Below are 13,282 nucleotides of genomic sequence, written 5' to 3' on the forward strand. Positions count from 1 at the left end.
GTTCTCTACCCAGAGAACATTTACTGAGAGACCATTCAGGCCCTCCGGTGAGCAAGTTTATTTCTTTATTGGCAATTTTGCTCTTAAGCTGGCAGTTATTTTCATGTCATTTTATTATGTCCACCAAGGATGTAATAAAATCATCGGCATTTATTTATTTAGTCTGTTAGCAGGATTATGTCAAAACTACTGCACAGATTTTGACGAAATTTTCACCACAGATAGATATTAGGCCATGGAAGACTCCATTAAATTTTGGAGGTGATCTGGATCTGAATTCTGGATAAAGATTTCACTTTATATACTCTTTGAAGGATTACGTCAAAACTACTCCACAGATTCTCACCAAATTTGCACCACAGATACATATTAAGCCATGGACGACTCCACTGAATTTTGGAGGTGATCTGGATTGCCGGACGTCAGAAATCTGCAATTGCTCTTGATTACAAGTTGCTCAACACTAGAAGTCACTTAAAGTCCTCCATGCAGAAACCTCTTTTGTGTTGTTAGTACTTCGACAGTCTTGTGCAGCTTTGCATTGCATTTGTATTTTTTATGTGTTGTATTATTTTGCAGCAGAGACATTGTCAAATTACACACATTTTCTACTGCTCTGATGCCCAGACACATAACCTCAGTGAGTGACCCATGTGGAATTGTTTTGGGGGAGCTGATACTCTCAGAACAGAAACTTCAGTTGTTTTGGAACACTGCCATTTTCAAACTGTGATCTACCATGAAACCACAAACCAGTGCACGCCTCACAGACTAATGTCAGTAATAGCAGGATAATGTGTGTAACAAAGAAGTCAAACAGGCAAATGCTCATATATCTTTTGGGCTGTAGAACACTGTTCAGAAGGTATGAATGTTCCTTGATATTTCATATTAACACCACAAAGGGCAGTGGAAGGAAAAGTTCTCAATCACTTATCGTGTTCAGGGTGACTAAAAGCTGAGGTTCTTCATGCCTATAATTCAAAACATCACTCAGCTATCTGCAGCTTGAGCTTTTCTGTATTAACACAGTGTGAAGTGAGGGTGCCAGGTGTAAAAGGTCACAGTTTAGGCCCTGTAGCTTTTTAGTGAACTGCATCCACATGGTTCTGCTGTCCTCCAACCAGCTGAGGTTTGTAATGCATCCGTGCATAATGACTCCCAGGGAGGACGGATGTCTGACAGACAGATTAATGAGAATTTAAGCAAATAATGTGGGTGCTCCACTTCAAAATGACTCATTAAGTATCATTAAAATCTGATTAATTCATGTTATGAAAGCGATGACATCCTGCCTGATACCACTGGACGTCATCCTTTGTCAATTTTCTATTTAAGACTAGTCATTTTAGGAGAGATGAACAAAAAATAAATGCTTTCCACAGCATCATTAGCCTGTTTCACTATAGTTGGATAAAGAAAATGCGTCTTTATGAATACTGCCGGGCTCCGGAGCTGCTGTGGCAGAGCTCAGTTCGGATGACAGAATATCTGACACGCTCTGCGTCTTGTGAGTGTTCGAGCAAGAACTTTCTCAGCAAGAAGACACTTTCAAAGGTGTCCTCAAACTTGATGTGGAAAACATCCATATTTTTTTGCAGAGAGTTTAAACCATCTGACACTAATTAATGTGAAGACATTACAGCTGTGATGTCTGAGTGAAGAGGACATCAGTCATCCCTAAAAGTTTATTTTTTGCCATGCTTTAGGATTGTAAGCATTAATAACACTTCTGCAACAGTGTTTCCCTGTAATTAGCAGGACACGTGTGAGTATAATCAACTGAATCAGTATAAATACTTATTATAGGTGTTATTATTAATAATGAACATGTGATTTTTCAGTATATAAGTCATACCGGAGTATAACTCACAGGATCTCCAAAACTACTTGTAACTTGTACTCCAGACAAATCTATATCCTCTATAATCAGGGGCAGATCTCGCTTCAGGTGAAGGGGGTGTTGTCTGCACAGTAAATCACCAATGTGAAATTAACACTGACATTGAACATATGATCCCAACATGGCCAGAGTAGGACCATATGTACACTGGCAGTGTTAGTTTGACACTGGTAATTTACTGTGTGGAGTCCCTTTATTCAGAGAGAGACTCTTGAATAAGCGATCATGGCACCATTTTGGGGCCAATTGTGCTGAACTACTGAATAAACTTTTTACGTTTTCAATGTTTCTGTGTAGGCTCTCAGTTGTCCAGGTGGTTTCCATAGTAGAGAAGCTTGAATCTTCGACTGGACTGGGTTGCTTGATGCGAGGACCTTTCGCTTCAAATCGCAGAAGCTTCCTCAGCTAAAATTCGCTCTGGTAGTCGGACTTCTGTCTTGACTCTTGTAGAGAAGAATAAACCAGAAACCAACAAAAGCTGACATAAAAGTGAGTCTGAGTCTGAGTCTAATATCACCCGTGTGATCTCTGTTCCACATGACGCGGTGGCCTACGGCGCATCATCCACAAGATGCATGCGCGCGGCTGGTTGGAGATGCGCCAGCAGATGTGGACATGAATGAGATGAGTGAACTGCTTCTCATTCATGTCATTTCATGACTGTATGTCTGTGACCATGGGTCATTTACAGAGGAACAAAATGGATCGACCCTTGTCGAGAAGAACAAGGGTCTGACCCTTGTTCTTCTCAGACAGAAGTCAGACTACCATTAGCTGAGGAAGCTTCTGCGATTTGAAGCAAAACGTCCTCGCGTCAAGCAACCCAGTCCAGTCGAAGAGTCAAGCTTCTCTACTACGTTTTCAATGTTTTTTTTAATCAGTTAACCACATACAGTAACACATCCAGGTACAGGTACAATCAAAATAAACATAAAAATAGTTAAGATATTAAATTTACATGAATTTGCATTTTATGATGATTTATTTCATTAATTTAAAGCCTGATTTATGCTTCTGCAGCTCTGTAACTGTGTCATGCATTGACGTGTTGCTGGATTATGCTTTATTCTGGACGGACACGTTGCAGCCAGAGACGGCTGCAACGTGCATAAATAGTTAAAGTAGTTGATAAAACGTTCTTGCCACTATTGTTTCTGTATGAAAATGTTGCTTTTCATCCCACACATGGACAAATCATGTTTAGCTCGTCGGATCTTTAGTTATTGATCCGTTCAGATATCGTCAATGTTCCTAACAAATGTCGGACTTGGAAGGTCGGACGACGCCGGACGGTAATCAAATGGAACGCTGACGGTACAGAAACTATGCAAACGATGAGGAACCGTCAAGATAGAAAGCAAAACGGAATACGGACGAGTTGAGGTTGTCGTCAGGATTCGTTAACATTTTTTCAACAGTTTGAAAATTCTGACAAAGCGCCAGCTATAGGAACGAAGCTGGACGATGGTTAAACAATGTCTCCAAAGTCAACGTTAGGTCAGATTTCTTGTTTCGTTTTGGCTTCGGTGTCCTTTGTTAGTGCCGTGTGACTGGGGCTTAAGCAGCAAAAGTCATTATTTTCATTTTTTTAAATTTACTTTTCATGCATTTATTTTGTTTGTGAAGGTAATACGGGTGAGCAGTAGCTCTGTTAACAGTTTGTAAATATATAATATAGAGATAAACTGTGATTTCTAACACTGCGATTTACTGCTTTTGATAAAGATGATGACAGTGTTTGGGGTTTTATTTTTATTTATTTATTTTTTGTGTGTTCGTTTTGTGTTTGTGATCCTGGGAATGCGGTGCTTAAACACTAAACAGGTTTATTCAGCCAGTCCACCCTACCTGAACTCTCTTCTTCACCTCTCTGTATTTAAAGTCATCTACTTTCACGATATACCCATTCACCTTCTTTCCAGTGCATACCTCCACTCTTTCAGACTCATCTCCACCTTCTTCCTCACTACAGAAGACAGTAGACATCATCTGATCTTGTCTGTCAACTTGTCCATCATGATTGTTTTTAAAATACCTGATGACCTGTGGAGAGTAGCTAACTGGAAAATCATCTCTCCGCAAACTTTCACAGTAATAATTAGTAAACTCATTTAGAGCTGCCACAAACGACTTTTTTGACAGTCAACTAGTCACCGATTATTTTTGCGATTAGTCGACTAGTTGGATCATACGTAATTTGCAGCTTATTGCATTTTATCTATCAATACCATTATCAATTCTGCTTATCAATCCAATTCCTTATTGATTCCCTTATTAATACCTCTTGTGAATTTTCTGTCTACTGAAAGTAGGCTTTACAGGTTTTCTATGTCAACAACATTTTATTGAGTCTTAAAGTAAATAAATATGGAATTGGTCACTGTATCCTTGATCGCTGGACATAGGTAGAAAAAATCTGTAGTTTTTGTCAAAAGCATTTCCTTTCAGACATTAATGACATGGATGTCTCTCCATACGTCTGAGCTGAGCTGAGCTGGCTGCTGGAGTCTGCAGGTCTGCAGCCATACAGTCTTGGGCTGCTGCACATCAGCCAGGACGTCTCATTTTGGGAGGAAAAAAAAAACATTTTGATCAATTACAGTTTGTTTGTATTACAACGTTTGGAAAGAGGTGTCATTTGATTTAAACGGCAATTCGCTTTGAAGTTATTAATTCCAAGCGAACTCTATTTTTCTAACTTGACTCTGCAGCGCAGCATTTGGAGCAGCAGAATGGAGGAGGATTCTCGTTTCTTTCTCGCAACAAGACAGGAGTCCCAGTTAGTCACTTTAATCCGCAAAAGTGACTCACGATTAACATATTTCAATGGCTTTGAGAGGGATTAAGAAACGGAGTTGCCGCTTCTGAAGAGAAGCAAAGCAACAATCCAACGAAGCAGCGGATCGAAGCACTGCTTCATTGGTTCAAAGTTCAAAGCAAATGAATCGTCAACTACTAAATTAGTTGTCGACGGTTTCAATAGTTGGCGTAGTCGTGACTGGTCGACTCGTCGTGGCAGGCCTAAACTCATTTTTGAGTTTTAGCATCTGTAAACATGCAGACAGACAGAAAAGAAACAGACAGCTGGTTGATTGAGGTAGCTACTGAAACAAACAGTGTAATATTAATATTCACTTAATATCCAGCAACCAACCTTTGAAGGATCAAGTAGCATGCACTGAAAGTTACTGTTGTGTCACACAGCACCACCTACAGCCATTAACTGCTAATAACGGCAATGTAGCCTCAAGATGAAGCCATTTTTCTAAATCTGTTTGATGGTCCTGTGTCCTGTTTCCAGGGAGAGATAAAACCTCAAACAGTTATGAGACTGTTGGCCAGGTAGAAGGTAAGATTGCACAAAAACCCATAATATTTTTATATGGTTTTATTTTTGCTTTGATTTCCACCTGGCATCACTCTGTTCTCTTGTTGTCTTCCTGCCAAGTTCATTACGCGAGACCTATCATCATACTCGGCCCTGTGAAGGACAGGATAAACGATGACCTGCTGTCTGAGTTCCCCGACAAGTTTGGATCTTGTGTCCCGCGTACGTATTTTGCTGTCATGTACAGAGACATATCAGTCCTCAAATTTCTTTTGATTTGACGTTTGCTATTTCAGGATGAGCTTCGCGTTTTTCCAGGAGACTTGCTGCTTTAAATCTCTGTCAGCTTGTTTTATTGTGCTGCTTTTTACTTGACAGACACAACACGACCCAAGAGGGAGTATGAGGTGGATGGGCGGGACTATCACTTTGTGTCATCACGGGAACAGATGGAGAAGGACATCCAGAGCCATCGCTTCATTGAGGCTGGACAATACAACAGTCATCTGTATGGCACGAGTGTCCAGAGTGTCCGCGAGGTGGCTGAGCAGGTACACGCTTACAGTACTTTATATCTATCTCAGTGGAACAAGAAATGATCATTGACCAAGGTCCTCAGGGAGACTACTATCTTAAAAGTGATTAACAGGTAGAGATGCAACTTTCAAAATGAATTGTTAAAATACTTTACTAATAACTTAAAGCTACAGTGTGCAGGATTTATTGGTGTATATTAGCAGAAATGGAATAAAGTATTAATAACCATCTGTTTATTAGTGTGTAATTGTCTGCAACAATGAATCAATGTGTTTTCATGAGCTTAGGATGAGTCCTTCATAGCTACATGGGGAGGTGATGGTCTAGTGGTTAAAGCGTTGAGAGATTTGGCTTGAGGATCCTTGGTTCAAATCCCAGCCTGACCGGAAAATCGCTAAGGCCCTTGGGTAAGGTCCTTAGTCCCCTAGTTGCAGTGAGCACCTTGTATGGCAGCACCCTGACATTGGGGTGAATGTGAGGCATTATTGTAAAGCGCTTTGAGCGTCTGATGCAGATGGAAAAGCGCTATATAAATGCAGTCCATTTACCATTTGCCCCATCATGGAGGCCAACATGTTGCAGTGTCATATTGGTACAGTAGCCCAATAGCGACATATTATTCCACCTTTTGAATTTTGCAGTGCTGCTGGAGTATAAATAAAAAAGAAGAGCAATCAGCAGTTGCACTGCTGTACACTGTCTGCTGGTTTCTAGTGCAGGCTAACAAGTTTGAGAACCCTTATTTTTTGTGAAATATGGAATCATACCTGTTGCTTATCACACAAGAGAAAGCAAGGGAGCATGAATGCATGTCACCAAAGACGCAAAAACATAAAGGGAAACAAAATTGTGCCTGTGATGGATGCTGCTCGGTGACGTACACTCCAGGTTTTTAAAAAATATTAACCAAGTGAATCAAATCAATACTTGTACTAATGATAATTAATTGTGTCCATTGGGACAAGACTGAAATTTATTTATGTACTAAAATAAAAAGATTTAGTGAATGTTCGCAGCAATTTTATTTTAGCACTAAATTGCAACAGTAATCGTAACAATTAGCCATGAGATTCATAATCCACAGCTTGTGGTGAGTTTTTGCTTAAAGGGGTCATGTTTCATGCATATAAATCAAGCTAATAAACCTCACCAGGTGACATAAAAGTTGCTGCATTTTCAAACCTCAAAGAAACGGCCTGTTTCTTGTGGCGTTCTCTAGCTGTCTTTATTGTGTCTGTCTATTGTGAACTGTCACTAGATGTTAGAACTGCAACCTAACTGCAGCTTAACTGCATAATACATCTTTTATTTTACTTGCTGAATACATCATACCACATATGACCTTCACATCTGTGCTCACTCACAACTTGCACGCTCACGATAACAGCCCTATCTGCCACAAGATTATTTTCCATGGCTCGGTTTCTTATTTTGTGCTTTCGATTGCTGTCCCTCCGTTAATTTATATTCTGTATGCACTTTCATAACCAAGAGCGCTAGATAACGCTATAGTTTCTATGCCTGTTGCTTTAAAAGGGAAGAACCTGCACCTGCAGAGTCCCCTTTGCTATCAGACAATGGCCATCCCTCCACCTCTCTCACAGGGACTCCTGCAGACTTACTCAGTGGATGTGACTGAAAGAATGAGCAGAGGACCAGATATGAACTTGTGTGGCACATGTCTCAGCAATCTGAACCAAGCAGTTTCAAGCTTCAACTTAGCTTATAGTCAGATAGTTTCTCTATACACAGACAGAACTTTGAGACCTGGAGGGTGTTTGACATGCATTCCCAGTATTTAACTGTAAAAGGCAGCTGTAGTCACAGGGATTAATGTTCTGTGTCGCTATGATGGATTTCTGTTAATTGAGCTACCAAAGGACAGGGCTCAGGCTGATGCTGTCCTGACACAAAATCAAGGCTGGAGGCAAAATATAAACTTTACAGCATCCCTCAGACACATGCGCACCACGTTCAAAAATATGTTTTTAGAATAACATTTTGTTTTTCACCTCGCTGTCATCAGTGAGTCCTTGTGTCTGTTTCTCTGTGTACTGTCTGCACCCTGTCTGGAGGAGGGGGTGGGCAGTGTGTTTGAGTGTCGATGTCTCACACCGCGGTGGATGGATGGATGGATGAATGAGATTTATTGTCATTGTCATTACACAAGTGCAACAAGAACGAGATTACGTCCACACTCCAATTACCACAGACAAGATACAGCAATTAATCCACAATTATTACTTGTTTACCGTAATAATGGCACACATCAGAATTAAAGACAACACATAAACATTTGACATTGTTTATGTGCACTAAACTTTGAAACAGTCGGTTTAACGAATTGAAGTGATGTGAGTGTGGGGGAGCACAGCAATATGTAGTTGCGCCGCCGCCAGCTTGCGGAGGGAATGGGGAGCTACAGCAGCTAAAACTGCGCGGCACCCCAGAGGGGGAAGGGAGTGGCGAGTGGCGGGGGCCGGGATGAGGAGGGGAATTAGGACAGGAGGGGGTGGAAGGCTTTCAGTCTCTGTCCATGTGTGAGTGGCAAATGAGTAAGTGTATGTCAGTTTCTGTCCATGTGTGCTGGAGTTGGAGAAGGTAAGAAGAAGCCAACCGAATAATTCACCAAGGCCGTAGAAATTCTTCTGGAGGAAAACTATGGGGCATTTTGTCCTTCAGAGGCTGATAAGCCTGCAATGTTTATGTTTGAGCAGTGAAAAACACCTTTGCAGCTCACATGAAGAACCAGAACCAAGTATTTATTCCCTGGTCTGCGACATCTTCCTTTGCAAGGCGTGCATTTACTCCGAGATGTTATCTATTTTGCGTCTGATTTCAAGGGTTAACGCAGTCTGAGAATGTATCGCCTTGCCCAACTCATTAATCATGATGGACAGGTGAGGGGTCATGGTTCTGGTGGCAGCCGTCTTGCCAATTCTCTGGTAGGTCAGGGCAGCACATAAACCAATAAGTACCAGCCCTCCTACAATAAAACCAAATATAAATAAATCCTCGATGTCCTCCACAGAGAATGGCACAAAGCATGCAACATGCCATGTCTCCCAGGTGTCAAGAACATAGCTCGCAGGGTAGGTTCCATCTGGGCATGTAGAGTCCCCCGATCCTGATTTCCTGGTTGAAAAAATGTCAATAGCATTCAGAGACCAGCTGATCAAGTCCATGGTTAATCCAATATAGTTTGAAGAATTCACAGTCTGGTGAAGTAGGGGACTTGAAGGTTGGAGCAGAGATAGAGGAGAGAGGAGGAGATGCAACCACCCTCGCTGGAGTCCCAAGCTGTATGTTGTGATGACACAGCGAGCAAAGAGCAGAGTGCTGCAAACATATTTTTAAACCTTTCTTTTCTTTCAAAGTCTGCTCTGAGTGTCTCTGTGAATGTCCTCGCTGTGGTTAAACTAAGAACAGAGTTGCAAACCCGCGTCGCATAACAACAAACACTAATGCCCCCACTCCCCTCCAAATACTCAAGGATGGTATGATGTAAAATGTGCTTATAAAACCCAAGTGGTAACCTGAGCCCGCTGGAGCTGAGGCTGATGTGGAAGTGTAGTACCTTCACTGGCTGCTCGAGGCTGGCTCCAAAACACAGCATTTTCCCATAGAACTGCGTGTTAAAATCATATAATCAATGGAGCCTCTATGACGTCACCCATTGGTTTTCAACAGAGACCAACAAAGACCTAGAAGAGCCCAAATGAAGTCAGTGTCTGGGCTATATTCTGTAGGGAGCCATCTTCACAGCAGCCAATGACAATCTCATTAATGCATAAAGGGGTGGAGTGTGTGTGTGGCTCTGTGTGTGATGAAAGGCACCTGAACACACCCTTCTTTTTAGTCTGAACCACTTAACCTCAGTTTGGGTGTTTTATAAAATCAGATTTTTGGGGACTGCGTGATGATTCTCCTAACATTTTCTGGCTTTAAAATCAGGTCAGTTAGGATGAGGGAAGCCAAAAATATGAAAATGATTACAGTTCTTGTGTTTAGTAATCATATCAAACAAACATGTAGGTTGTGATTTTGGTTAAAGCCAAAAAAAAGGTGAAAATGTGCAAAAGAAAATACAAATACATCACAAATTAAGCAGTACAACAAAATTGGGGGGATCAGGGTGAGAAAATAGTCATCAAAAAACCCTAAAGAATGCATCCATGGACATCAAAACCCCAAAATTTTCATGGGGCCTTGAGCAACCTCCAGACCCCCTGCTGACAAAGGTACACTTTAACCAGAAAAAGAACCCCCCCCCAAGCACCACTACCTTTTTTTTTTGAAAGCTGTAGAAAAGCTGTCCCCTTAAAATGTGGTTATCCTGAAGTACTTAAATAATGTGTAGGTTAAAATTTTTCTATAATATGCTGCATTGGACTCTAGGGCACGATCACAGAAGGATTTCTATAAAAAGGCAGATAGTGAACAGCTTATGATTTGGCCATAAAAACAAAGTTTCAGTCAGAAGATTTTTTTTTTTTTTGTGCTTTAATCCCTGCAGTAAAGTGATTTTGCACAACGTAAACAAAGGAGCAATTTAATAGTCATCAGTCAAAAGTAAATGTTTGAATTGTTTGTCATTATTAAAGTTTCCTTTGTTTGTGTGTGCACGCGTGTGTGTGTGTGTGAGTAGCAAGGGAAACACTGCATTCTGGATGTCTCGGCGAACGCTGTCCGTAGACTACAAGCAGCCCAGCTTCATCCCATCGCCATCTTCGTCCGACCCAAGTCACTGGAGAACGTCCTGTACGTATTTTTATGTGCCAAACAGGAAAAGCTAAAGTCTCTGGAAAGCTAACAAGTATGAAATGTTCACTATCACAGATTAATGTATGATTGATGTTAACAGAGAGATCAACACTCGCCTGACAGAAGAGCAGGCCAGGAAAGGAATGGACCGAGCCCTCAAACTAGAACAAGACTTTCTAGAATGCTTCTCAGTAAGACGAGAGATCTCATGATTTACATACTAGGAGTAGCTATAGGGTGGATTTTGGAGCTATAACCCACCTATAAACATACTGATTATAGATATGAAGCTTTTGATACTGTGAAACAGAAGAACAAATAGTTTCATTAAACTGTTAACAGTTTTACACATTCAAATTAAACTATTGCTTTGGAAAAAGTTTCACCAAATCTTTCACCTCAAACACAAACTCGTTACTATAGAAAATGAGTCCTTGTTTCACAGTAGTAAAATACGCTAAAAGGAGAAATTGTATTATCAGCTGATTCACTGTTCACAAGGCTTGGAATGCTACATGAATCAATTGCTTCAGAAAATGATTCACACTTTCAAATACTGCTCAGGCAAAATGAAACAACTGCATTAGAAAATTATTGTTTTGAAATACTGAAAAGACCATTTGAAAGTATTGTTTCAAAAAAAAGAAACCCAAATTCAAATTCCACTTAATTAATTTTGTACTCACCCCGTGTCACACATTGTTCGCATCACAAGCACACACAGAACACACACATGCACATAGTGGAGTCTGTAGAGGATCACTGCTGATGTGATCTGTTTGTATGTGTAAAGCATTAGTTCTTGGTGTGTTATACCAGCAGAACACAGAATGATTATCTAGCAGTTTGCTTAAATACCATCAATGGAACAATAATTAAATGTCTGAAATAGCAGATTGTATTTGTTTGGTTTTTTGTTTGTTTGTTTGTTTGTTTGTTTGTTTTAGTTGCTTGCATGTGAACATGCTCAGTTATGGGTCCAGAACAAAGTACAATGCACATAGCTGCAAGTGAATTTCATTTTGAGCTTAAATCATTAACACACACACACAATCCTCATTTACATACTACTGTCTACATTATGTTACCACCTGCTGTCATGTGCACAATTATTCTTAGTAAATCTTTTTAACGTGCAAATGTTTGGAAAGCCAATGCAATTCAGCATGTGTATATGGGATCTTTTTAAAACAGGCCCTCAGTATTTTGTAATGTTGGAATACTGATTGCTGCATGTAGTGGATAATGCCCCCCACCCTAATAAAGTAATTCCTAGCTACACCCCTGACAATATGTCCTGTGTGCTCTCTAAGAATGTGCATCCTTTACCACAGTATAATAGTTAGTACAGTCATGGACAACCATATCTACAAGTGGGATCTACAGAGCTTTGTTGCAATTCCTAACACAAAGTGGTGCTAATCAATAAATTTGCCCACTGAGGTGACCAGTAGGAGGCGCACAACCTGCAGACAGTTGTTTCTTCATGACAAATTGTGTTTCCTGCACTAATGGCTCTAAGCCATCAGTGTGGCAGTGTGACACATAATAGACATGAGCAGCTCTGCCTGTGTTTTTCATACCCCGGTGTTTTACTCGGCACCTAATGCATTCTGGCTCGGCGTTCATTCTTTGGCTAGTGTTTCACATGATGATATGTACATTTGAAACTTCCTCATGATCTCAATCTATTTCTGACCTTTTTATCGCATTTTCTCATTTGTGTTTGTAATGCCACCAAATGCCAGTAGTCATAATTATAAGACTCAAAAGGCTTCCGCAGCAAAGATGAACTTTGCATTTCCATTTTCCTGCCAGACGCCAGTGAGATAAATGTGAAATGGCTGCTGAAAATTTGATCATCTTACATCTTACAGACACATTTAGGGCAATCACAGCAGCTCACAGAACGGTTTCTCACAGATCTGCTGTCTGCTATTAATCATAAGATATGAGACATTTAATGAACTGTTTGAATAAGTATGCGTTTCGATTGTTCAGGTTTAGTCAGTCTTATTTATATATTTATTTTCACAGTTTCCTAAAAAAAAAAATTAAAAAAAGTGAAATTTCAGCTATAGTTTACCGGAGACAAGCCAACAACCCCACATCAGAAAAAGATGGGCGATGGAAAATGCAAGTTGAAGGAAAAAATAAAAACAAGATCCTTACATTTACTTTGACTTCTGTTTCATTGCAGACACTATGAACCCAAGATATTTCATGTTTTGTGTTTTCAAGTTCATTTCACTTTTTTAATATATGTCCAATCCATTCCTGTTGTAGCAGATTTAAATTTAAAACAAGATTTAATTAAATCTGAAATTTAATCAAATACCTTGAAAGAGGAATCACCTGCCAATAAGCACAGGAAAATAATGTTAAGATTGAGATTAATCAGTCTTTGATATGAAAGTCATAAATTCTGGATACCATTGATTAAAGAGCTGTCTTCAACTGGATACGACAAAACAACTGGCATAATATTGACACTTTTACAGGTCCAAACACATGTGACTGAGATTTTGAGAATATGGATAATGATTTATAGTTTTATTACGATATGTTGACGATGAAAACGTAGAAAGCAAGGAAAAGGAAAGAACGGGGTACTAAATATAGAAATTAATTAGAATAAACCTGGTTGGAATTTAGTGGTGTATTTTGGTTTTGCAAATTATTGTGAAGAAAATTAAATGATCCCGATACCAGTATCGGGCATTGGCCCAATCCCATATTCATTTACTTGT

General features: G+C 40.0%; 1 protein-coding gene across 1 annotated transcript; it reads left to right on the forward strand.

The window, feature by feature from the left end:
• Positions 1–1,422: 1,422 nt before the first annotated feature.
• On the forward strand, positions 1,423–10,744 carry LOC117517966 (disks large homolog 4-like). The gene is made up of 6 exons (XM_034179085.1): positions 1,423–1,510; positions 5,205–5,252; positions 5,352–5,453; positions 5,610–5,782; positions 10,417–10,529; positions 10,633–10,744. The coding sequence occupies exons 1-6, from the start codon at positions 1,423–1,425 to the stop codon at positions 10,742–10,744; spliced, it is 636 nt and encodes a 211-aa protein (XP_034034976.1).
• The last annotated feature ends 2,538 nt before the right edge of the window (positions 10,745–13,282 follow it).

The sequence above is a fragment of the Thalassophryne amazonica genome, chromosome 9, assembly GCF_902500255.1.
Source record: "Thalassophryne amazonica chromosome 9, fThaAma1.1, whole genome shotgun sequence".
Lineage (NCBI taxonomy): Eukaryota > Metazoa > Chordata > Actinopteri > Batrachoidiformes > Batrachoididae > Thalassophryne > Thalassophryne amazonica.

Bases quoted from the DNA above. Each gene is read 5' to 3' on its own strand.
- LOC117517966 (XM_034179085.1), top strand. From the start codon at position 1,423: ATGCGTCTTTATGAATACTGCCGGGCTCCGGAGCTGCTGTGGCAGAGC. The intron at 5,253-5,351 runs GTAAGATTGCAC...CTTCCTGCCAAG, and splicing joins GACTGTTGGCCAGGTAGAAG to TTCATTACGCGAGACCTATC. The intron at 10,530-10,632 runs GTACGTATTTTT...TGATGTTAACAG, and splicing joins AAGTCACTGGAGAACGTCCT to AGAGATCAACACTCGCCTGA.